Genomic DNA, 27205 nt, shown 5'->3' with positions numbered 1-27205 from the left:
AGGTCTGCCTCTGTGCATTGAAGTAGTAGTCAATGCCATCATTCTTTGAAATGCAAACCTATTCACGTTGTGGTTTCAAAGTGCCTCTTAACTCTTGATTCATAACACCTTACGTGAAGGAGTTGAACCACGGTAAATAAACCAGTTTTCTTCATTAATGATTTTAAAAGGCTCAGAGGACACTCTTTAACACTAAACTTAGAAGAGGGAGAGCTGTGGCATCCCTCGAGATTGAAGTCTTGCCATTTCTATAGGCTTTAGTCCCCTTCAAGGGTCCTTTGTGGAAACCAAATTTCCTGGAGCTAAGAGGAATCCAGGACACTGAATTCTTGCCACAATCGCAGTCTCTTATGGCCAGAACCTGACCCTGGCACTCAAGTGCTAGGCTCTATAACATGGGATCTTAAGGTTAGTGCCATCAACAGGGATTCACAGGCATTGACATGGCACCAGTGACCCAAAGCTTGCTATTGGGCCTTGAGGAACTGACCAATCAAATGGGTTGTGAGCAGTCTGAGGGTAGAACTTGAAGTGGATCATCTGTTAAGAGTGCCATGTATAAGCTGTGAGAGTTGTATGGAGAGATGGCCTTACGAGGCATCCCTATACAAGGGAGAAAAACTGGGAAGGCAAGTCCATGAAGTTGAGGAAGCAACTTCTATAGAAAGGGACTCCTATAGAAAAGAAAGGCCATTTCCTAGGGAATCAGGTCTGCTTCCCAACCTCCTCTCATTCCTGCCTGTAGTGTCTCCTGTGGAATTCATAGGTATCAGTGGGAGCTGTGCTGCTTTCCTTTCTGTCTTCCAGCATTCTCCTTCTCTCTGTTTCACTGATATTGCTGGTGGTTTGCATCACAGGGCCTGTCCTATTGTTTAGCTACCACCTACAATGGGCAACTCACTCTTCCCTGTGCAAGTTTGATATATCTACCTTCACCACTGAGGTTATTAAACTGGCAAGGAAATATATGAAATTGGCATTCTTGAATGGTTCTTCATGCTGGGCAAGAAAAGGGAGGGCTATTTCCATGTTGAAGAGTTCCAACCAATTCAGAGAAAAATACTACATGAAGTCAAAATATTATAGCTTTGGCCAAGCAAGGGTTTTCCTTTATAACCATGCTGACATGCAAGGTTTTACAGCCTTGCCTCTCCCCTGGTGTCAGTGGTATTGCCTGCTCTCACCAGCTGGAGGATGTCAGTTCAGTGGAGGTAGGGAAGGATTTCATCTGTGGGAGGTAGTAGAAAGAAGAGAGTCCCTGGGAGGATATAAACTCTGTAATGTGAAAGAAGAGTAGAATATTCAGCCTATAAGAGGGACAAAAAAGAGTTTAGTTATAATCAAAAGAACTACAAACCTTTCATTGAAAACAGATTTGGGAAGATATTTTTAAGTGGCATCTTCCTTTAGGGAAAGAAGGCATATACTTAATAGTACATATTGTGTGATTTTATTTATATAAGTTTCAAGAACAGGCAAACATAATCTATGCTGATGAAAGTCAGAATAGTGTATATTGCAAGGCTGTGGGAAGGTTTAACTGTAAGAAACACCAGGGAAATTCTGGAGCACTGGAAATGCTCTATATCTTGATCTGCATGACTACCCAGGTGTATTCACATGTAAAAATTATTTGAGCTGTATACTAAGATTTGTGTAATATTCTATATGTAATTTGTTACTCAATATAGAAATTTAAAATGAATCATCTTCTTTTTTTTTTTGCCAGACTTATAAATATGGTATCAGGATAAAGGACATCTGGGATATTGAATAGGATAGAGATGCTATTAATATTCAAAGTGGGCTGTAGAGAATGAAAAGAACAGTTAAATTGGACACAGTGGAAGGACCACAGGCTTTGGCAGCTACTCACCTAGGCCCTGGTCCTAATATACTTTTTACTGTGGATCTTTGAGCTAGCTTCAAATTTCTCTCATGCTCAGTTCCCTTCTATACATGGTTAATAATATATTTACCTTAACTGCCATTTGGAGGATTCAGTGAAATAATGTACATAGATATTTTGCCAAACATCTAAAATATAACTCAAAAATAGTATTTATTATTAACAGATCGTAGATATATGTTCATAAGCCATGATGCTTAAGAATTCTAGTCATAAAATCAAACTTCTACCCTGAAATATTCCTGGGAATAAAAGTATGAATCTCAATAACTGTTTAACATCATACTAAAGAGTAAAAAGCTGAAAGCTTTTCCTCTAAGATTAGGAACATGACAAAGATGCCCACTCTTGCTGCTTTTATTCAACATAGTATTGGAAGTCTTAGCCACAGCAATTAGGCAAGAAAAAGAAATAAAGAACTTCCAAATCGGAAAGAAGTAACACTGTCACAATCAGCAGATGATATGATACTATATAGATAAAACCCTAAAGATTTCACAAAAAAAATCATGAGAACTAATAAATGAATTCAGCAAAATTGTATTTAATAGTTCAGTGAAGAACTAATAAGTGAAATCAATAAAATTATTTCTATATACTAATAACAAACTACTACAGAAATTAAGAAAACAACCCCATGTAAAATTGCATCAAAAGGAATAAAATGCCTAGGAATAATTTTAACCAAGAAGGTAAAACACCTGTATACTGAAACTCAAAGACATTGATGAAAGGAATTGAAGAAGACAAAAATAAATGGAAAGACATTCCATACTCTTGGATTGGAGAATGAATATTGTTAAAGTATCCATACTGCCCAAAGCAATCTACAGATTCACTGCAATCCCTATTAAAATCCCAATGGTGTTTTTCACAGAACTAGAAGAAACAGTTCTAAAATCTGTATGGGGTCAAAAGACTCTGAATAGCTGAAAAAATCTTGAGAAAGAAGAATAAAGCTGGAAGTGTCACACTCCCTGATTTCAACCTGTACTACAAAGCTATGGTAAAAAAAAAAATATGGCATTGTTATAGAAACAGACATTTCTATCAATTAAACAGAATAGAGATCCCAGCAATAAACCCACTTTGTATGTATATATTTTTCATTGAAATATATATATATATATATATATATATATATATATATATATATTTCAATTAATTTACAACAAAGGAGCCAAGAATATTCGGGGGGAAGGGACAATAAATGGTGTTGGGAAAAACTGGTCAGCCACACGTGAAACAGTGAAACTAGACCACTGTCTTACATCCTACACAAAAATTGACACCCAGTGGATCAAAGATGTGAATCTAAGGCCTGAAACCATTAAACTCTTAGAAGAAAACAGAGATAAATTCTTCAGCATTGGTCTTGGCTTTGGATTTTTGGATTTGATTCCAAAATCAAAGGCCACAAAAATAAACAATTGGGACTATATGAAACTAAAAAACTTCACAGCAAAGGAAACCATCAAGAAAATGAAATGGCAGCCTACTGAATGGGAGATAATGCTTGCAAATCATATAACCAATAAGGGGTTAATATCCAAAATATATAAAGAACTCATACAACTCAATAGCAAAAAAGCCAAACAACCCCATTAAACAATGGGAAGAGGATTTAAATAGACATTTTTCCAAAGAAGACATACAGATGGCCAACAGACACGTGAGAAGATGTTCAAAGTCACTAATTGTCAGGTAAATGCAAATCCAAACCACAGGGAGATATTCTTTCAAACCTGTTAGAATGGCTCTTAACCAAAAGAGAAGAAATAATAGTGTTGAAGAGGATATGGAGAAAAAGGAACCTTTGTATATATTTGTGGATGTAAATTAGTGTCGCCACCATGGAAAACAGTATGGAAGATCCTCAAATAACAAAGAATAGAACTACAGTATGATCCAGTTACTCCATTTTTTATCAAAAAAATAAAAATAAAAACATTAATATGAAGGATATATGCACCCCTATGTTAATTGCACCATTATTTACAATAGCCAAGATATGGAAACAACCAAGTTTCTATCAGTGGATGAATGGATAAAGAAAATGTAGTGTATATACTTATGTAGTGTATATACCATAGCGGAATACTACTCAGCCATTAAAAAGAAGGAAATTTTGCCATTTGTGACAACATGGATAGATCTTAAGGATATTAAGTTAAGAGAAATAAGTCAGGGAAAGACAAATGCCATATATTTTACTTACGTGTGGAATTAAAAAAACCAAAAGAAATGAACAAATAAAACTCATGGATACAGAGAACAAATAGATGGTTATCAGAGGGGAAGGGAGTTGGTAATAGATGAAATGGGTGAAGGAGGTCAAAAGCGTGCTGAAAATAGTAACGAGTTATTGTGGTGATCACTTTGTATGTATATAAATATCAAATTTTCATGTTGCATATCTGAAACTAATGTTATATAATAATTTTGCCCTGGTAAAAACTAACACTCCTTCATTATTTCTAAGTGGAGACTGTTCAAATTATGTTAAACTATTAAAATTTATTTAAATTAGTTGATACTTTGAAAGATATTATTTATTTGAGAGAGAGAGAGTACACAAGCAGGGGGAGCAGGAAAGGGAGAAGTAGACTCCCCCCTGAACAGGGAGCCTGACACTGGGCTTGATCGCAGGACTCTGAGATTGTGACCTGAGCTGAAGGCAGATGCTTAACTGACTGAGCCACCCAGGTGCCCCTATTTAAATTATTTGAAATCAAGTGCAGTCTATGCTATAGGACCTAGGGCAAATTATTTTACATTTCTGAGTATGTTTCTTTTAGGAATAATAATACTATTTCATGAGGACTATTCTGATCATTCACTCTGTTACCATGTGTAATGTGCTATGCAATATGCCTAACACACTGTGAATTTTGGTTTGATTATTCTATTTGAAAGATACTTAACTAATGCCAGATGTAAGCCAGATATTATTTAGGGATTATTATGAGGAATTAAAAACAGGAATTAAGAACAAGAATAAGGCACAGTCCTTGCCTTCAGCAAGTTTCCACCTTACTGGGAAAGAGAGACATGTGCACATTTATAAAATGATGTGATAAATATTTTACTCAGTGTAACGTTGGAATACCAGAGAAGTACACAGGAGGCATTGTATAATGATGTTGCAGTCATGAAAAGTTGTGGGCATATTGAAATTTTAAAAGAGCATCATGGCCCTGGAAAATAATAATTCAAGGCCACCATATGGTGGAGTCCATGGCCAAGGAATTATTTCTGTTTTAGAATCACAAGCTGGTAACCAGGATTGCTCTGAATCAGAAGTGGATGCTTTAAAACAGAAACATGGAAAGCTCCTTCAAATTGGCAGTGAATCAGAAGGGGAATGGAATGGAATTCACAGTACCAAGACCTAATTCTGTTGACGTCTTTCTACCTCGAAGCAGCTTCTCTGGTTGGAGGCCATGTTCGTGCATGAGAAGGAAAAGCAGTTCTTTCAGGACAGTGTTGAGTCATGCCTACTTTGAGAATCTGACGAAAGCCATGAATGCTGTCCAAGGAAAAGATGGACTTGGAAACAAACAAAATGGCCGTAGTAATCTCTAGTGAGGTTCTTGCCCTTCTGAAGTTCAGGCTAAGAGTCTCTCTTTTAAAAGAAAATCTCGGGGTACCTGGGTGGCTCAGTGGGTCAAACCTCTGCCTTCGGCTCAGGTCATGGTCTCAGGGTCCTGGGATCGAGCCCTGCATCAGGCTCTCTGCTCGGTGGGGAGCCTGCTTCCTCCTCTCTCTCTGCCTTCCTCTGCCTACTTATGACCTCTCTCTGTCAAATAAATAAATAAAATCTTTAAAAGAAAATTTCTATGCTGCACCTTCTCCCCTCTCTGGAGAACTGAGGAATATTGGCAACTTCCTCAATTACATTGCCATATGAACACTGCTGATCCCCACATCACTTCTGAGTAGTCTCCCGAGTGTGTGATAACTTTTTCTTTCCTTCATCCCACCTAGCATTTCCCAGTGCACTTAGGTGTGAGGCTTCTCTGAGATGAAAGGCTTAAATAAAACCCAACTCTAAACAATCTAGACCCTGCACTGATATTTATCAAGCTCTGTTGAGAGTCAGATATCAAATATTATAGGTATCCCTTGTTTTATTGTGTTTCGCTTTATTGTGCTTTGAAGATATTGTAGGTGGTTTTTGTTGTTTTTTGTTTGTTTGTTTGTTTGTTTTTTGTTTTTTGTTTTTAACAAGTTGAAGGTCTGTGGCAACCCTACACTGAGAAAATCTATTGGTACCATCTTTTCAACAGCACTTACTCAGCTCAAGTCTCTGTGTCATGTTTTGGTAATTCTCGCAATATCTCAGACTTTCTCATTATTACTGTATTTGTTATGGTGATCTGTGATCAGTATTCTTTGATGTTATTATTGTAATTGTTTGGGGGCACCATGAACCATAACCATATGACAGCAAACTTAATCAATAAATGTTGTATGTGTTCTGACTGCTTCACGGACCAGCTGTTGTTCTCCCACCTTCCTCCCTTTCCGTGGGCCGCTATATTCCCTGAGAAAAAACAAAACTGGAATTAGTCCGTTTCATAACACTACAATGTTCTCTAAGTGTTTGAGTAAAAGGAAGAGTCACGTGTCTCTCAGTTTAAATAAAAATCTAGATGTGATTAAGCTTTCATTGTTTTGCATCCTTTCAGGCTATTGCACACTTAATAGACTACAGTATAGTACAAACATAAGTTTTATATGCACTGGGGGCCAAAAAATTCATTTGATTCTTGAGGTCTCCCATCATGGTGGTCTGGAATGGAACCTGCCATGTCTCCAAGGTATGCCGATACCATACGATAGCTGTTGCTATCACTGCTAAGTGTACACTACAATTTTTACATCCATGACTTAGAAGTTAGACTGGTGAGATAGGACATCTGGTTAACCAGAACCAACTGCTCCTACCTATTTGCTAATCCTTATGCCATATCACTGAGAACCCAGTCTTCTCCCATGACCTCCTTGTGGGAGTCTAATGGGCTATTTTGTTTCATGTCTCATCAGCAATTTCCTGAAGATACAGTGCCTGGAGGGTGGAATCTGGGAGCAAGGCAGCTGCGTCCCAGTGGTGTGTGAGCCCCCTTCTCCTGTCTTTGAAGGCATGTATGAATGTACCAACGGCTTTGAGCTCAACAGCCAGTGCATGCTCAACTGTAACCAAGAAAGTGGAAGGGTAAGATGACTTGAACTTGGTTTTGGATCAGACTGTGCTCTAATCTTGATGACCAATCCAAGAATGTTGACTAGAAATGATCAGAGCGAATCCCAATAGGCAGGGGCTTACTAAGTTGGGATTCTACACAGCTGTGTTGATATTATTCGATAGAAAATTCGGAAGATAAACCCATTTTTGGAATAGTTTAGAACTTCCTCTTGGATAAAAGGAAAAGGAAAAACCTGATGGGTTGGGTTCCTGGGTAAATTCCAAAAAATGACGGGCTTTTTATTTGGCAGTGTGATTATCTCCCATGGATGGCCACTGACCTAACCTGGCTCTGAAAGCTGATGTATTTTTCAATAGAACAGAGTCTTGAACTGAAACACAAATTTCTCAGCAAAGGCAAAGCTGAAAACACTATTTGACTACCATTCTCCCTAGTATTTTGGCATGAGAGGTCTCAAATGAAAACCACAGTCTTATCGTGGTTATGTGATTAAAATCAATTTTAGTTTTGACTCTTTTCAAGCACCACACACACACACACGAGACAGGAAGTTAAGCCGACTTCCTAGGCGGAGATCAATGACCTTGACTGCTCTCCTGGCACATGTCTGTCTCAGTGTCCAGCACTCCAAGGTAAGCACTGCTGGACAGATGTGAAAAGAACATGCCATGAAATGAGACTCCTGAGAAATCAAACACATCCGTTTGCACTGATTGTTTAAGGCCTCAAGGAGTTGGCCCCAGATGAAGGGAGAGTTATCTACAGTTTCTAAAATCTTCCTTTTTGGGTTTTGTGAGTTAACACTGTTTTCTCTGTGAACTGTGTACAGTATCCTTTGTGATTATTGGGGATGTGGAGCCAAGAGTCACACAAACCAGCACACATATGGAGAAAGGGAATAAAATTTTGGTGAGATCAAAAGCAACTATGATGTGTCTATTTAAGCAGAAAGTAAAAATACCTTTGGAAAAATTATGAATTGGTTTCACCGGATCATACCCCCTTGAAAAAAAAAAAAAAATCTGACATTTGCTACAAGCAGCGTTTGTGTGCTTGTATGGATGAATCCATGCAAAACAACACCATCTGTGAAAAAAATTCCAAAAATATCTCCAAATATGTGGGCTACAGTTAACAGTTCACAGAATCCGTATATCCAACACATTGTAATAAATTTCATTAATGACAAAATTGTTCATGATTTCTTCACATCCAAACATCAAAAGATTGTCTTGACTTTTTTTTTTTTTTCGGCCAGTAACAACATGGTTTATTATTTCAAAAGTATCTTTTAGTCCAGGTTCTAAGAGTTGGAGAACACTACCATTTCATCAGACCACTTTTTTCCCCTGCTCTAAATGAAGTTAACAAAACAAGCATGGACGTGTTTACCTTTGATATTCTAGCGTCCCATCCTCTGCACTAAGGAGGGACTGTGGACTGAGGAGTTCAAGTTGTGTGAGAACCTGCAAGGGGAATGCCCACCACCCACCTCGGAGCTGAATTTTGTGGAGTACAAGTGTGAACAGGGATACGGAATTGGTAAGTTTGGGAAGAGGTTGTAAATTCTGCTTTCAAATAATCCTTTTATTAGGCCTGGCTGGAGTTTGAGTCCAAGCCATTATTCTCCCTGAGGAGTAGATGGAAATGCAAGTTGACTTTTAGGTGGTTCAGTAAAAAAATAAAATTTATGTCAAACTCCTTCTTTTTACCCTTCTACATGCGTGTGACATTGGTGTGGCTGCTGAGCTCTTTGTGGAATGTCTGGTCATGTTCCCCACTCGCTGCAGGCAGGAGGTGGAGTTATTTGTGGCAGGAGTTGAGTTTAGTCCAAGAGGAAGGGTGGGAATGTGTAGCCAAGCACCATGCATGTGCTGGGCCCCTTCTCTGGTCTTCCGGCAGTTGTTACTGGAGCAGACAGTTCCTCAAAGGGATGATTTGAGATTGCATTTGTTTAGGTTGCTCTTCAACCATTCTTTCCCCACAGGGGACCAGGCTCCAGAACCTACAAGCAAATTCTTAATCAAGTAATGGCAACTAAGGGTCTCTGTGGTCGGAGCTGATTTATAGTGATGTTAATTCAATTTGGCCCTGGCTGGACCTAAGCATCACAGAAAAGAGATGCTGTTTATGGAAAACTTTGTAAGATTAACCCTGACTTCTGAACTGCATAAGCAAGGAATAATATTTTTTTAAGATTTTATTTATTTATTTATTTTAGAGAGCAAGAGAGAGAGAGGGGATACACATAAGCGGAGGGAGGGGCAGAAAGTGAGGGGAGGCAGAGAATCTCAGGGAGACTCTGTACCAAGCATGGAGCCCAACATGGGGCTTGATCTCATGACTCTGAGCCAAAAATCAAGAGTTGGATGCTCAGCTGGCTGAGATACCTAGGCTTCCCAAATCAGGAGTAATTTCATGCCATTCTAACTGTATAATGCCAGTGGGCAGAAAGTTCGTTAGTTTCAGAGATGGTTCTCTACCATCTTTAGGTTGTTCTTTGCCCCCAAGATATCTCACAACCAGGCATGGAGTAGTGGGGTGCTGGGACAGGGCCTCTTGAGTGGTGTTTCATGAGCAAAGTCTCATCTCCCCACTCTCTAATTTCTGCATTAAAATGTCACACACTCACATATATAAAGCTCTTAGGAGTCATGTAGCATTTTGAATTATTTTACAAGTTTGCAAAAAAACATAGAGGTAGAGACAGTGAGAGCCAAAAAGAAGCTTGGAAATGAACAAATCTGTAGATGAAGAAACAGAGAACCTTGGGAGTATGTCATCTTTGGATAGAATTTTAGAAGATACTTGAGCCCCACATACAAAGGAGCAGAGCAAGATTTTCCTTCAGGAGGCTAACACATGACCAAAGTCTGCTTCTAATTTCCTGTTGCTTCCTCTTTTAATCACATAGGTTTCTTGGCTGCCGGCATAATGATCTTCAGTGGAACAATAGACATTATAAATCTGCCTTCATAATTTCTGGGCCATTTTTTTTTTCTCCAGCCGGTAAATTCCTTAGGTAGTAACTGCTATGATTATAAGTCTTCCAGAGATCATATAAGCAGGAATCATGTTGAATGTACTTAAAAGGCATCAGTCAGTCAGCTTAGTCTTTGGCTGGCCAGAGTCGTAGAGTAGGGTCTTGGAGGTCTGCAGGACCAGGAGTTAAACTTTTTTTTTTTTAAGAGTTTTTATTTATTTATTTGACAGAGAGAGATCACAAGTAGGCAGAGAGGCAGGCAGAGAGAGAGGAAGGGAAGCAGGCTCCCTGCTGAGCAGAGAGCCCGATGCGGGGCTCGATCCCAGGACCCTGAGATCATGAACCGAGCTGAAGGCAGTGGCTTAACCCACTGAGCTACCCAGGCAGGAGTTAAACTTTTAATGGCTGGATCATGCAGGGATTCAGAGTATCCAGAGGAGGGGCCATACTGCATCAGAAAGAGGAGTGGGCATTGTTTCAAGGGAAGGTAAGTTGGGGTAGTGGATCTTTAGCAATGAGTGTAGAATTATCCTTACAGGTGCATAGTACATGAATATGAGCCCTGCCTATAACCATGATAATGTGGTGACCCAAAATGTAGACGGTAATTGCTCTTTAAAAAAGTCAAAGTTATTTTATTGCAGGATGAAAAAGACAGAGATCTAAGAAGTTCAAGTCTCTGCTGTAAATTTCTGTTCTTTCAGGTGCAGTGTGTTCCCCGACGTGCGTAATTCCCCCTAGTGATCCTGTAATTCTGCCTGAGAACATCACTGCTGACACTCTGGAGCACTGGATGGAACCTGTCAAAGTCCAGGTGAGGAAAGGGACATTTTTTATGTGTCAAGGATGTAAGACTACTGGGAAATTCTCAACTGACAGTATATTCCCTGGAGTAATTTCCAAGGCTTTCAAAGCATCCTTAAAGCAAACAACTACATGGATCATTCCTAGAGGGAAGAATTAAATATCAGGAAGAGAAAAGAGGAAACTTGATTTTTAAAAAATGGCCCCTATCCAAAGGACACTTAAAAAGATAATCTAGAAAGAAGACTTAGAGCCATAAAGAATGGTAATTCAGGAAGGAAATGGAAAAAGAAGATTACTACTAATGAAAAATAGGACAGGAGAACTTAGAAGATCACAAAGAAATGAAGGAAGTTGACAGAAGGATGGAGAGGGAAAGATAATTTGGAAAAGATGAAGATGAAACTGAAAACAGGGAAAGAATGACCAAAGAGAGTAAGAGAGAGCTGCCTTTCCTGCCTACTATTTCTGAACCCTGAGATCTTCTCCCTGGGTGCCCTGGAGATCAGTCAGTTGTGGGCAGGACCCACTACCTTGACAGTCTCTTCTCTGGTATCCTTTGGTTTGTATTCTCCATTGAAACCCTGAGGATTCCCCTCCCTGCTTTCTCCCCTGGGCCCAGGAGAGGGGCACCTGCCCTCCTGTCTCCTCAGGGCCACTTCCAAACCATTCTCCCTGTCTCCTCTCTGGAGTTCCCCACATTTGAATCTAATGCCAATAGAGCAAACATCATCTTTTGACATCTTCTAACTCCTGGGTTACTTCCCCCCATTTATTTCTTAAACACTTTGACTCCTGGGTCATGTTGTATTAGCTGACACTCCTACAGGATTCACTGATTTCCATCTCCATACCCCTGACACTTCCAAAACCTGGGTTCTCAGTTCCGTGGCCTCCTTTCCTCCAATGATCACGCTTACCTTTCTGACTTCATCCCTTATAGGCTTTCTTTGGCCCACTCTGATTTTCACGCAATGGTTTCATGGCTGATTCTCAGAAAGCCATGCACATTCCCACCACAGTATGTTTACTCTTTGGTTCCCTCTGCTTAGAATGCTCTTCTCCCAGGCTTCCTCATGTCTGGCTCCTTGGCTTTCTTCAGAATTTTACTCAAATGCCAGGGGCCCTGTTTGATGATTTATCCAAAATGTTAACTCCCCTAAAACCTTTGTCCCCCTGTCCCTTTTTTATTTTTTTTCTCCTGAGGACTTACCATTACCAGGCATGCTATATATTTTCCTTATTTATCTTATTCCGTACCCCTTTCTGCTGCTAGAATTAAAAGCCCATGGAGGGAATATTGTCTGTTCCATTCGCTACTATGTCCCCTGATGCTATAACTGTTCCTAGTAGGCAGAAAGTGCTTAATGAGTATTTGAGAATAAATACATGAAAATGAGGAAGAGAAGGCTGTACAAGATCTGGATGGAGAAGATCATGTGCTAAATTAGTTATTTCTCCTTAGAGTGGGGAGGGTTGGGATAACACAGAGCCTGGGAGCTCAGTTGCTTTATTAGACTCTCTAACAAAGAAAATCCTTGGAAGACTGTTCTTATAGGGTCACCTAGAGATGTCCGACATTTGGAAACCACCCTCAGATTGCTTCTTTTTTGTCACAGGCTAATTGTGCTGTATTAGCAGGGATTTGTTCAAAGCAGGAGGATCAGAAAAAACTACTCCAAGTACGATTCAGGAGAGGGGGCTGGGGAGTAGCGTACCCCTATTAATTCAGTCCGTTGTTCATTGAACAAACAGTTGTTAGGACATACTGTGTGCCCTGGAACGGGGCTAAGTGCTGGGAATATGGAGATGAGAAAATGATAGTCCTTCTAGTTATGAGACTTACAATCTGACCATGAAAACATTTATAAGAATGCAACACGGGAAGTGGTTTGGTTGTGGTAGAAGTGCTGTGGGAACACCCAGGAGGAAGCAACCAATTCTTCTGCTCAGGAGCTTCAAGAAGAATCCAAGGACCAGGAGGCTTTTCCTCTGGGTCATAAACTATGATCATGAGGAATGTTCTAGAGGGTTAGGAATGGTAAGAAGTTCTCTGTGGCTGAAACCACGGGTATGTGTGGTGGTAAGGGAGAGGAAAGATGGGTACTGGCAGGATGAGACAGGGAGAGGCAGGTGGGTGAGATCCCACAGAGCAGGCCATGCCCCTCCCAGGACAAAGAACCGAAGGAGGACACTGAGCAGGGTAGAGCAAACCAGGAGCCTGAGGGCAGGGTGAAGACTGGATTGGGGTGGGAAGGAGAGAGCCAGAGAAACACCTTGCCTGGTTCTCCCACCCCTGGCCTTTCTAGACTTTACGTCCCACTTCTAGTTGGAATTACAGCACCCGGAGGAAGAGTCCTGGAAGAGCCCTTGCCTCCTGTTTCATGGAGTGCCAGATGGTCTAGACCTTCTCCTTCAGCCCCTTAAATTCTTCTTCCCCTGGGAAAAGACTTTTTCTCCATTAGAAGCCGAAGGGGGAAAGGCTTAGGATATTTTGATCCTTTTCTTCCTCTTGAGACATAAACTGCTTAAGGAGCTCTTCTCCACCCATTTCCCTGTAAAGGCATCCAGTGAGAGCAGTTAGTGGGGTTTTGGGAGGCCAGGGTGCAGGCCTTCCCAAGTGATTGGGGGTCTCCCATTTCTGTTTTCTAAGTGGCACATTCAAAGAAGAGAAGTTTGGTTGTCTCCATGAAGATAGCAGGGGTACCAATACCGGAGGCGTTGACTGTTTCCAAACTAGAAAACGATATTTTCTATTTTTTGAAAGCCTCCTTTTCTTAACTGTCCTTCAGGGGAGTCATTATTATTTATTTGCCCCTATTCCATAGCTGTTTCTTTACAATTATATTTCTAGTGACTTTTCCAGTACTGGGAACCTCATTGGTGTCTTATAAAAATTAATTGAGCAAGCAAAGAAATTGTTGCACCATTTTCTACTTTCGAAGTGAATGTCTGCTTCCTAGACAAACTGGGCCATTTCGGCAGCTCTGCACGACTATGTAATCACATCCTTGTCACTTTCAAGTTGCCCAGCCCAGAGAGAAAATGCAGAGTACCTTTTTCTCCTTAAGCCAAACATTAAGTGTTATTGTCTGTATCATTGCATGTGTCATGACCCTGGTCTAGTCAGTAAATCCAGGTTTTGAAACAGGTTATTCAGGCATGATTTTGAGGCTGATAGCATCACAGAAATGTTGTAGACCTTAGAATCAAAAATGTATTTTAAAAAAACCTGAGTTTTAACTCATAATCTCTGTTATTCATCAGGTGGATAATTTTAGGCAATTTTAGTGTTCTGTACCTCCATTCCTTTGTCTGTAGGATAGACATAATAGCTATTTCATAAGGTTAGCATGAGTATCAGATGAGAAACATGGATAGAAATTAACTCTGTCCTTGATGAGGAACACTGTTTCTTGATTAGGTGCCATTCTTCCTAGAGACAGGATGATTTCCCTCACGTCTATCTGCTCTTCCCATCATCAATGATACTGACCTTCTTTGTGATTCGGGGATACAGATATCCTGATCCTAATTTGCATAATTTTAGAGGAACTCTCACTTTATTGGAGTTTTTGAGACTTGTGTCCTATTCTGTGTGAAAACAAAGGGAAGTAATTAGCTCCTTCTCCTAACATGGAGGAAGAAATGTAAGAACTCACAAAATGAGCCTCATCCTTACTTTGCAAGAGTAATTTGTCCTGAGAAAACATCCAAAGGTCAGAATTTTAAAAGTTGAATACATAATTGATAACATAACCCAAATCAAGATTCTTTATGCCCAAAGAAAACCCAGTGTTAATTCAGTGGTTAACATGAATTATCATAGAACGTCCAAAGAAGCTGTCATCTGTGACTCTCTCAACAATTCCATAGATATAATGAAATAAAGGAGCCTTGTTTACCCCCCACCAAAAAAAAAAAAAAAAGCTTACATGGGATGCTTTGTTTTTAGGAAATTAAAATTTTATCATAACAGAAAATAAGAGAAAGGAATCAGTGGAAGCAACAGGAATTGCGATGAGGTTACTCTTGTGTTCCCAGGTCCTCAGAGATAAGATTATACACCAGCCATATATGATTTCATGATGTCTGCTATTCCATGGCATCCAGTAGCTCCTGAGCAGCGGGAAATCTAAACTTGTCCTCATAAATAAGAGAAAATGCCTTATAAGCCAAAGCAGTTGTGTTAAATGAAACTCTTCATTAAAATCCTTGTAACTTACATTGATTTATCTTGGGGTTTGTTCTGTATTGCACTTGATCTTAAATTTTGGTGTCCTTAAGAATCACTTGGGCAGTTTGTAAGAGAGACAGAGCTGGGTTCCACCCTTCAGAGAGGCTGGCGATGCCACAAAGCACACCCAGCATTCCACTGTAATGCTTTGAAAGACACTGCTATTACCGAATAAAATGCTGGCAACAGTAATATTTTAAATACAAGCACGTCTGGTGGAGCCTGGCTCCTTTGTTCTGTAAATGGTGATCTCCTTATTTCGTGCGAATCCCTATCTCCAATACTTCAAATACCTTTATATCTGGCAAGACTACAGAGCAAATGAATTCAGTTGCATCATTTTCTCTAGTCTGCTTCCAATGACTTCATTCTTTGTAATAAAAACGGTATCTTACAGTTGGATAACATTTTATTGTTTTCAAAGTTGTATATATAAAATATATATTTTTATGTATTTCATTTTATTTCATAATTTCATTTTAATCTTATCACAAACCAATACACTAGGAAAGCAGGATTTAATTATCCTCGTTTTGACCAATAAAATTGACGTTGAATGATCTGTTCAAGCTTGACGCTGGAAGTGGAGAAAGAAGTGCAGTCAACTTCTCTGATCCCAAGTCCAATGTCATCTCCCCTGAATCACCCTATTTGCCATAGTTGTTTCTTTCCCCTGCAGTGTACTTGGATTAGTTTGCTCATCAAATAGAAAAGAAGACACTCCTCTCAATTATAAGAATCCCCTCATTCCTACACTTCTCTTATTTCCTTTCTTCCTTCTCTAACAAAAATAATTTAGTGCTCACTTTGACGGCACATATTTTAACAAAAATAATTTAGAGAGACAGTTTTCTATAATTCTACTTTTCCCTATTGTGAAAGAGATTGTTTCTAAAGAACTAACAAGAATACTTTTGAGATGCTCACAAACCTTATTTGCCTTCCCCTGGGGTTCTACAGGTTTTTATACCTGCAAATGATACCTGACTTCTAGAATAATATACTCCCTATTAAAGGGAGAATTTCTGAGAACTTAGGTAACCTGGGGTTTTGATGAAAAACAACTCGAAGTAGCGACTGGCATAAAGAAGAGTGAAGTCCCCCTGAGTTCAAATACTTACCCTTTGGTGGCCTCTGCCTCTTCAGCAGCAAGGGCCAGGATAATATTCTCTATCTTGCAGGACTGTTGTGAAAATTAAAAGTAACACTTCTGAGATGTCTTACCCGGTTTTTAGCCTATAGTTCTGAAGTGAGTAAAAATGAAATTTCGGTTCATTTAGTACAAATCTTACTTTTGGAAGTTTCCTTCCTCTCTGAACAGGTATCACCAGTTATCTCTATGAAAGAGAAAACATAAAATCCTCTGGGTTGTATACTCTGCTTACTGGTGTGCCCCCACGAGTGTAGACAAAAACATGTAGATCATGTGTTTCTTTTTTCTGCCCCTTTTACAAATGGGGCTGGGAAGGGAGTTAATGGCCATTCAGCATTTCCTAGTTGAACACTGACTAAAGAAGCAACGTCTAACCGCTTCGGTTGTGAGACTGAGAGTCCAGATGAAAATGACGGTTATTTCTAATGACTCAAGGGCATACTGGCTGTGGGAGACAAGAGGTGAGGATCTGAAATGCTCAGGTGGACATGCTGGGCCTTTTGTTTTTGTAATGGTGTCTTTCTCCTTCACCTATTGTACACAGAGATCTAGACATTTCTATGGTGATGACATCTGTCGCGAAATACCTGGCAGAAAGACAGGACACCAAACAAAAGGGCTTCTTGGCACTCAAGTAAAGGCCTGTCAGTCTCTGTGACTGAGTAATGGAATCTGGCAGTTAGGATACAGACGACAGCCACATGCCCAGTTGGTAGCGTTGCTCACACCCAGAAGCACGAGCTTTTGCCCCACAGCCTCCCACAACTCCCCGGCAGTACCCACACACCTGGTGGTCTGGGGAGCCTGAGCTGAGGGCGTGGGAGGAGCTCCCCTCAGACTTCTGTGGGGAGCACTCTGTGCTTTTCTCATCCCTGTATTTCCTCTGCTTCATTTTTTCCCTTCCTTTTTCTTCTTTTCTGTCCTTCTACCTCTAAACTGGAAGATTCTTGCGGGTAGGAATGATGTCTTATTTTCATCCCCAGATCTCCTCAGCGGATGACTCATTTAGTCCCTTGCTCCAAAAGGGTTGCCAAAACCAGAGCCCGTAGAAGAGAGTAGCTCCTGCCTCCACAGAGCTCTTTCCCAAGGCAAACGTTTTGATTTTTCCAAAGGCCTATGTAAAGTTGAATTTTTATGGTTTTCCTTAACCACTGTGTTGAGGGAATGTTTTATTGTATTTTGAGATTTACCACTTAAATGGGAAAAATAACATTTTTGACTTATGTTGGAAAGACGTGGTCCTTCAAGACTCTGATTTCATGGGGAGGTGATTTTTTTTTAATATACATAATGTGGCAATTGTTTGCACGTAATTATACTTGAAAGCGTTCCGTTCTGAAGTACAAAAGCATCCATCATAACATCTCATTTCCTCTATTAGTTTGCTTCGTAAATTCGTTTTTCACAGACTGAACAATGCTTTTCTTTTCTTTTTTTAGTATATCACAATTAGGAATTAGTGAAGTCCAAACTAATGAGATTTTCCTGTGGCTCCAAATGGGAGGTTTGTGAGATGCTCAGCACTGCAGAGAAGCCCTCCCTTGCCGCCCCCCCAGCTCTTCACTAGAATTGCTCAGTCAAAACAAATCTTGTAATTTCTGACTTTGTTTTCCCAAATTGGTCCCCAAAGGATTAGTAATTCCTTAAGCAAAAACAAAACGTTTTAAGAGGGAGAGAGAAGCAGGAAGAGAAGAAGAAGACTGTCCCCCAGGAGCCGTAGTGTCCCACTAGCTGGTCTCACCCTCCCATCCGTCTTCTTGTCTCCTCATCCTTGCCCTCTTCCCTCAGAGTGTCCTCTGGATGGGCGCAGTTGTGTAACAGCCCCAGTGACACTTGCCACACACACACATCAGTGGGAGAACAAATCCCTCAGACATGAGTCATGAAAAAAACCTTCTTTTTCGTCAGTTTCAAGTATGGAAGCGTCTGCTTTTGGTTTGAGTGAGTCTCGAGGCATCGAGTCCAAGACAGTCTTGGAGGATGGGGGAAGAAGAACTGAAAAGCAAACTGCAGGGTAATGTGCGACTGTCCAAAGACACACGCAAAAACAGGGCTGTATTTTATTTAGGGTTGCATACACATGTAGTAATAAGGAAATTGTCACAAACCTGGGCAGCAGCAGAACTTTGGGGTCTGTTGTGATTAGCAGCGCATTCTGTCAAGTAACTATTCCTGATTAAAAAAAACAATTGAGCAATTCTGTGTTAGACCTTAGTGTTGGCTCACCATCAGTCTTGTGACCTTTAGTGAGACATTTAACCGAGCAATAGCTGTCAGTTGCCTTAAGACCTTCCCCTTCCCCTTCCTCTCCTCCCTTCCTTCTCTCTCTTTCTTTCTGTCTCTCTCTCTCTTTCCCCCTCCCACCTTCATTTTGTTCTTCCCTTTTTCCCTTTTTACTTTTAAAAAATTTGTAAATGGCCCAACCAAGAGGAAATCTTTAAACTGGTATCTCATAAACGTTTTCCTTTTGGAGACTTCAAAACAAATCTTTGTTCACAATCAATTCACCTGCAAAGTAGCTTATTAGTAGTATAATAACAGTACTTACATAAAACTGTATAGAAATAATAATTTTAAAATTCAGAATAGTTGTTACCAGTAGGGAGGAAGGAAGGAGAATGAGGGGACATTAACTGAATCTCTAGTGACTTAAATTCTGGAAGCAGACGCCATCAAATTGTTAAGATTTGATAAAGCTGGAAAGAGGCTATAAGGTTGTTCTTTCAATTATTTCCTATAGCTTTTCAAATGTAATATACACTATCATAATTTGTCAAAAATATTCCAGAAAATAAGAAAGTTACAGTGAATCCTTAAAAGATAAGTTGAAGCATATTAAAAATTTTAAGGGCTTATTTGACCAAAAATCTGTTTGAGTCAGGCAGCATCAAACCAAAAGTGGTTAGGAGTGCTCCAACAAGAGGAGCTCAGGACAGACTCTATGGTAGAGAAAGAAAAAACAGAAGGAAGTAAGGAAATTATTGACTGGCTATAGCTTAAAGCCTAGTTGAGTCTTTGTGACTGGTTGTCCATAATTTTCAGTTTCGTAACCTTGAAACATTCACAGGCTTAGATGTTGGGTTGCTTATGTGGGCTACCATGGATCAGAGCCACCTCAGTCTAATGGCCTCTTTGTTGAATTAATTTAACTAATGTCACCAGTAGCTAGCCCTTTCCATTGTTTTTCTTCCTGTTTCACTCTCTTCTTTTACCTCACCACCACAAATATGCCCCTAAAATTTCGGGCCTGAAACACATTTAAAATTCTCTGGTTTTGATCAATAAGTAGTAGTTCAATTAATGACATAAGCATGTCTTTTCTTATGGGATGAATGTCATTCAGAGGCTAGAAGATTGTGGAGAATCCTGGAGCTCCAACATCATATTTAGTGGTCAACAAAAGCTTATAAAACATCATCTCTAAGTCACTGAGATAAGATATATGAGTGGGAAACAGTCCCTATTCTCAAGGATTTCACAATCTAGGAAGGCATATCACCCAGGTTACCAGAAGCTTTTGCAATTTTCTAGAGATTAAGGAAGGATGCCGGTTTGAAAATTTTTCATGTCTGAATGACAGAACATTGAAGAATCATTGAGATGAATATTCTCAGTTCTACTATCATGAATTTATTCTACAGATATAGTTGCCCATATATGAAATGTTTTATGTGTAGCCTTGTTTGTTGGAGCACAAGACTGAATAACCCAAATATCCATCAATATGGGTCTGGGTAAGTAAATGGGGGTTCATACAAGCAGTGAAATACTATGCAATCAATAGAATGCAACACTCCAGATAACATAAAATGGACAGAACCCCAGGGAACACTGTGAAGTGAAATAAAGACAAACAAGCAACCAACAGCAGACCAAAGTACAAAATAAAATTATGGTATTTTATCATTTGTACGTGGCAAATTGGAAGTATATATGTATATATATATACTAGGCATAGACTATCCCCGCAATGATACAAAATATAGAAAATCAAATGGAGGAACTTGGGTGGCTGGGGGTCAGGAGTAGGAGGGAGATTGTGCACCCTTCTACCTTTTATATCCTGGGAATCTGTATAACATAATAATAAAATTATATAAATATACAAAGATAGCAAACATCATTTGGAGATGATAGGACAAAAGAGCGAAAAAAAATCTCAAGTAAAGACAGACTCTTTTCTTTTCTTTCTCCCCCTGCCCTTTGCAATATAGCCTTAGAATTTCTAAAGTGTTAGCAAACCCATACTCTTACGTTTACAAATGACGTGGATGAGGTAGAAGGTTTAGAGGGCATAAGAGAAGCTGATACAGTCAGTTAAAATGTTCTGGAGAGTTCTGGCCATGGACACCCTGTGAGAGTGCCAAGGTTAAATATCCCCTTATGTGGAAGAATTGACCTCTTTAAGGGCACCAGCTAGATTTGTGAATAATCAGACCCCTCTTGCTGACTGGGGAATCTGGCTCAGAGTGCTGGAAGCCTGTATACATTTGAGAGTCTGACTGATAGGCATGGCGAAAGGGGATCCTTAGGGAATGTGGTGCCGTGAGAAGGAATAAGACTGCTATGTATTTACATCTCCAGGGTGAAACTTCCTGTTACATGCTATTACCATTATCTGGTGACAACAAGAAAGCATAAAATGTGGATATTTTAAATAATAGTAGTCTAGACCATCACTAGCTAAATAGAGTTCCACTGATACTGGTTTTAAAAGATAAACAAGGATCCTTTCCAGGTAGCTGAGCCATTGTTTATATGGGGTCTTAATGGTCTTCGTAAGTGGACCTTTGTGCAGAATACCTCAGTTTTTAGTAGGCTGAATACCCCTATTGTGTTTACCTTATGTATTTGTATAATTTTGTATAGATTTGATAATCTTTTTTTTCTCAGTGCAATGAAAACTTAAAAACAAGTCACTTTCTATGCTATTACAATGTGGAATTTTGAGTATTGGAATTTATTAGGATATATGGTATTTATCCCCTCTTTAGAGAAGTGGTGAAAGAAGAGCTTTAGTTGAAGCTCTTCTCCAGGAAGATCTTGCAGACTCCCATTCTCATAACTATGAGGTTCATATACATGTACCTACATATTAATATATGCAAATGTCTCCAATCTGATTATTGCATAGTCTTAGCATTCTAGAATGTATGATTTCCAGTTACCGGAAGTACTACATTGTGTAAAACTCATATTCCACAGTGTATTATTTTTCTTCCGATTGCACCGTATTCCTTGTGCACTGAATTAAAATGTGCGTATGAAAGTCTACAAGTGACTGGGAATCTCCTTTTCTCCCTGAAGCCTCCTGTGGGACTTTCTCTTCTCCTGAAGTGCATCTTTCCAAATTTTAAAATACAAAAATTAAAAGGAAAAAGCTCAGTGACAAGCATCATTCAAGCAAGAGTAGATGACTGTTTGTTTAAATGCACATCTGGAAATGACCACTGGGACCAAGACAATCACCAGTGTTTAACACGAACGTGGTCTTGCGCTTTCCCACTTGATGCAGGTGCCATTTTGAGCCCGTGGTGTCACGTTAACCCTGCTTGACCAATGCGTAGACCTTCTTTCATTTCCCATGAGGAAGGGATAAGTGTGCTAGCAAGAGCTGCCAATCATGCAGAGTCTCCTTCGCTCTTTGCTGAACACTCACATCTTATCGTCTAGGATTCTTGAGATCCATTTTTAGTTCAACCCTCAGCCCTTTCTCAGTCCTTAAAAATCCCTGGTGCTTCCTGGTCAACCCAGGCAGCTCACAATTTCTTGTAATGTTATTGAAAACTTCAAAACAAATGGAAACAATCTTATGCCTAGAGCCAAATTAAACTCATTACAACATAGAGGATGCTTTCTTAAAATTATAGCTACACCTCTCTGGAAACTCTGATATCTTGGGAGAGAGGAGCGAAGGAGGATGAAGAGGATGAGAGCTCCACCCTGGTACCAGCTGGCAGGATTAGCAGCTCTGGAGGAAACACCAGCTGGCCCCGGCCTCGGCTGTCTCAATAGGACACAACTGGGGTCTCCCTCCTCAGGAAATGGGGTGGGACTGGTAGGGGCGCTCAGGGTCTGCCCCTTCTCTTACTGACGAGGGCTCTCTGTTTTTGTTTTCTGTTCTTTCATCTTCCCCTTCAGAGCATCGTGTGCACTGGGCGGCGTCAATGGCACCCAGACCCTGTCCTGGTCCACTGCATTCAGTCATGTGAGGTAAGCTGCACGCCCGCGCCCCCCAACCCAGACTAGAGTTTTTAAGTCTGCTTAACTCACAAGGAGTTGAGCCTTTCTAATTCAAGATCTTGCTCCTGTGTCCTTTGGTTAATCACTTACATTTAGCTCTCCCATTCCCAAATTACAGGTATTAGGATTTCTCTTCTTCTTCCTTTTTTCTTCTTTCTTCTTCCTCCTTCCTTCTTCTGCCGTGTCTTCTTCTCCTTCTTCCTCTTCCTCTTCTTCTTCTTTTCAGCAAAATCTCTAGGGTCTCATTTTAAATGAGACCTAATAAAAAATAAGTTAAAACAAATCAGAATTTTTTATGGTCTTCGGATTCCGTAACTGGACCTTAATTGCGCTTAGTTAGATCAGAGCTTTGCAGACCAATGGCCTATAGACAGGTTTGTCTGGCCAGCACCGTGTCTGACAACAATTTTGTTTTGGTTGCCAATATTTAAAAATTGGGCTTTCACATAAAACTTGTACATGTACTTATAATATCACACACACACGTACACACATACTCCCAGTAAAAATCAATATGAAACACTTTGTGTGGATTTGTCTCCTGAAAAAAAAGGCTATCTGGCAACCGTGGTGACGATTAGCTGGCTCTAAGTAACAGCTACAACTCCAGAAGGGCAGCTGCTCTGGGCTGAGCAAAATGCTCCCGTCTCCCTATGGCTTCTTACCTAGTGCACATCCCTCCTTGGCACCAACTGCCTGGGGCACGCAGGCATTTATATGCTCAACCTCTGAGGTAGACCTGTAATCCACCGTTGACCAACTTGAATCAGACCTTTACTTCCTCAGGGAATCTTGTGTACTTCTTCACCCAGGGGAGTGCCTTCTAGGAGGGGATTTAGCATGCTGTGAATTCCTTAGCTAGATTAACAGGAGTTATTGTGAAGAAGAGTCAAGAACGAGGCAGAGCCTTACTGAGGGAGACTGACGCAGGAGTCCTGGAATCCTGACGTGGGGAGGTGGTTGGGTGGGGCGTGGGGGAGCAGGCACTTCTCACACACGTGCACACACACACACGTGCACACACACACACACACACACACACACACGATTTAAACCCTCTCACCCTGGGGATAGCCCCTCAGTCACAAGAGGTTTTGCCATCCAAATCTCTGACTGCAAGGAATGAAGCCACTTAGCGGTGACACTTGGGTAGTACTGGCTGCTCCCTGTGTGCTAGCAAGAGCTGTTGCACTGCCACTGATTTCCAGCACCCTCCCCCCAACACACACCCAACCCACATGCTTGTCGGTCCCTCGGTTCTTCTGTATCCCTGTTTCTCTTTATCGAATTCTGGGAAACTGGGATCTACATGAGGCCAAAGAGGGGGAAAGGGTGGGGTTTGAGACAAAGAGAAAACTGGGTGGGGGAAATGACACCAATAAAATAGCGCTCTGAGAGTCCATCAGGGAAAATGCTAGCATGGAGTATGCTTTGTTACCGTGCGGGCCAACAAAACAGCTCATCTTCTGCCATCATTAGAAAAACAGATGGCAGTGGGGTGGGGAGGAGGGGCAGTGACTCATCCACTGGGCAGGGTGTAAAAAGAGGGAAGAGGAGGCCAGGGAAGGAGGGAGATAAACAGACAGAGGACTCAGAACTGGGAAGAGATCAAAGGGATCCTGAGAATTCCCTTCTGCTGCTTCTATGTGTGATGGCAAGAGGGAGGGTGGGTGACGGGGCTTGGAGCTGGCTTCTGTGTTTCCCAGAAGGTTACAACGCAGAGCTTTCCTCGTGTACTCCCCTCCTCACTGAACCCCCAGCGTGTCCTCTAGATCTCTTAACCGGAGCTTCCTAGGCTTCCCTCCTTCCTTGCCTTTGTTGACGTGACAAGGAAATACTCCCCTCCCTCCTGTGACTACCCTGCCCAATGGCTGCTATGTGCAGCTGAGCCTTGACCACCTGACAGCAGCTGTTGGTACCCCGGCTCCAGTGCTTCTCAACGTCTGGCCCGTGGGGTGAAAGGAAGAAGGGGGGGTGGGGAGAAGAGCATCAATATGCACCAGAAAGGAAAGCAATCAGACACGGGAGGAGAAAGAGAAGAAACTCTGAAGATGTAAGTAGTAAGAAATGCAGAGAGGGGCAGAACAGGAGAAGAGAAGACGAGAGAGGCTGGAACTGGCCACTTGGCAGACACCTAATTCTTTACTGGAAAAAATCAGCTAAATATATCAGGGGCAACTGAAGAGCATCAAGGATAGAGGGAGGGAAGACAGACCCTGAGGCAAGATAAACCAAAGAGGGCTCAGTGGATGAGAGGAAGTCTTGAAAGTGCTGCACAGAAATCTGAGCTCAAATTAGACATTTGTTCCCCAGTATCTAAAAGGAGTTTTCTTTTTTTGCTTTCCAGTACTGAATATAACTCTAAGATGTCCCTGTGAGACATCCAGCCTTGTAAAAGTCAAGTAGCTCATTCCTCTTAGCTCAAGACAGTGAATCCATTACCCGCTATTCCCCATCCGTGTCCTGCTTCCTGTCAGTTCTGCTCTCTTGTGTCCTACCCCCTTGGCCACCGAGTTTTCACCTTCAATGCTCCATCATTCTATGCCTCTTGCTTTCTTCAAGAGACAGCTCTAAGGTGTTCTCTACAACATCTTGTGTAAATAACTTCACCTTCTCATTGTCACCTGCATTGGCCTTGTCTCAGCAGCCCAAACTTGTTCATACATGAAATTCTATTTTTCTAGGTGTTTCTCAAAACTTAATCTGACACTCCTCCTATTCGTCCTGACCCGCCCTTCCTCATGTTGTCTATTTCTTTTGTAAGTTGCAAATGCACAGGGAATGGTAGCTTGGTTGGTGGAAAGGTTTTGGGGTCACACAAATGGAAATTCAAATCCAAGGTCAACTGAGTGGTGTGAACCTTGTGTCTTATTCTGTACTGAGGGCAACAAAGTAGGGGCGACAAAATGATTTTAAGAAGTGTGTTAAGGCATTATCATGATAATGTCCATGAAGTGTTTAAGTACCATACTATGTCTGGTCCATGGCTGATGGGTACAAAGTATGGCAGTCATGGTGAACTGTTAGCCACTTTGTAAATGCTTACTGAGTGTGTAATGCAGAAAGTGGGAATCCAAACTACTCTTGTGGCCTCAAGGTGAGTAGGTACAAACGCTGAGGATGGGAAAAGGGAAGGAATAAGAGAAGAAAGGGGAAACAGGCCATTCTTAGGGAAGCCCCCTAAGATCCATAATTCGCAGATCTCATGGAGAAGCTGCCAGGTCCAGTCAGTCACCAGGCCAGTTGGTCACCATATCTTTCCATGAGTAGCTCTCTTCATTCCTACCATTGTGTCCCTTCTTGGTGCCTCAGCGTTTCCCACTTGAGCTACTGCGTTGGTTTCCTGATTTTTCTTCCTCTTCCCAGACCTGTGCTCATTAAAATTATAGACAAGTATACAAATGGTCTAGGATAACTGTGCAGGAAACAAACACTTATTCTGCCAAATGCTTGTCTAAGAAAGCGTACTCTTTTCCCGACACGACAAGAGAAAGAGAGACACCAGGAGGCATCTTCATTCTGTGGGGCAATGACTGAAGTGAGTGTTTGTTCAATCCATGAACACTATGAGACTGTCAGGTCACATGTGTTGCCCTCTCTGGGTTTTTTCCCCCCTCCGTTCCTTCCTTTTTCCTTCAGAAAGTCGTATTTATGAATTCTGCCAAAGTCCACAGCCCTAGGTTCCACTTAAACTAAGAACACCTTGTTCTCCAGGGAATGCAGCTGGGAATAAAGACCACACTTGCAGCCTCCTTTTGGAGAGAAAAGATTAATTTCCCTCCTGCCGGATGATTAAACTTGAGGGCTCACTGACCTCACGTTTGGTGCTACTTTTTCTGTGACCACGCATTGTGTCCTTCTCAGCAGACTCCATTTTGGATTACAGTTTCTCACACTCTCTTTTTACCCCTTCACTGTTCTGTAGAGCCGTGCCCTTCCTTTTTCAAAAGTGGGAGCTATGAAGGAGATCAGGGGCAGAACTATATTCAAATAATTAGGACCAAATACAAATCAAAAACATCTACCCTTGTTCACTATGTGGGGTTAGGGTCTTATCGAAACAATGATACAGGGCGCCTGGGTGGCTCAGTGGGTTGGGCTACTGCCTTAGGCTCGGGTCATGGTCCCGGAGTCCTGGGATCGAGTCCCGCGTCAGGCTCTCTGTTCAGCGGGGAGCCTGCTTCCCCCCTCTCTCTCTGCCTGCTTGTGATTTCTCTCTCTTTCAAATAAATAAATAAATAAAAATCTTTAAAAAAAAAAAAGAATGAAAGAAAGAAACGATGATACATATTAAGAAGGCAGAAATAGTCAACTTATACCCAGTTTATATCCTCATGAGTGTTTATTATATTAGTATAGGTAGCCATGGTTAACTGACATTCTTCAGTTCCCAGTAAAACTTAGAAAGCCTTTTAAGGTATTGTGGGAATTTCAAGGAAGTCTTTCTGGGCATTAGCTGCCATTTCTCATGTAAAGTCTTATGCACACCCTTACAGATGCCTATCACCTTACTTACCACATTATTTCAAGATTATTGGATAGATCCATCCTTCCCACAGACTGCAGGCTCCCAAGTGTCAGATGTGTGTTTTATATATTTTTGTATCCCTATTGGGGAAAAAAAGCCTAATTCTTCAGTGACACTTGTTTTCATTCCCGTAAAGGG

At 41.0% G+C, this 27205-nt stretch overlaps 1 protein-coding gene across 2 annotated transcripts in view; it reads left to right on the top strand.

The window, feature by feature from the left end:
• Positions 1-27205, top strand: part of PAPPA2 (pappalysin 2) — a 290148-nt gene that overhangs the window by 229376 nt on the left and 33567 nt on the right. For both annotated transcript variants that reach the window (XM_032319392.1, XM_032319393.1), the window contains 4 exons: positions 6959-7127; positions 8526-8661; positions 10807-10916; positions 22438-22509. In XM_032319392.1, the coding sequence (XP_032175283.1) occupies positions 6959-7127; positions 8526-8661; positions 10807-10916; positions 22438-22509 (487 nt within the window). The remainder of the gene's footprint in view (positions 1-6958; positions 7128-8525; positions 8662-10806; positions 10917-22437; positions 22510-27205) is intronic.

This window comes from Mustela erminea, chromosome 17, assembly GCF_009829155.1.
Source record: "Mustela erminea isolate mMusErm1 chromosome 17, mMusErm1.Pri, whole genome shotgun sequence".
NCBI lineage: Eukaryota > Metazoa > Chordata > Mammalia > Carnivora > Mustelidae > Mustela > Mustela erminea.
This window is presented reverse-complemented; position numbering and strand designations above follow the sequence as displayed.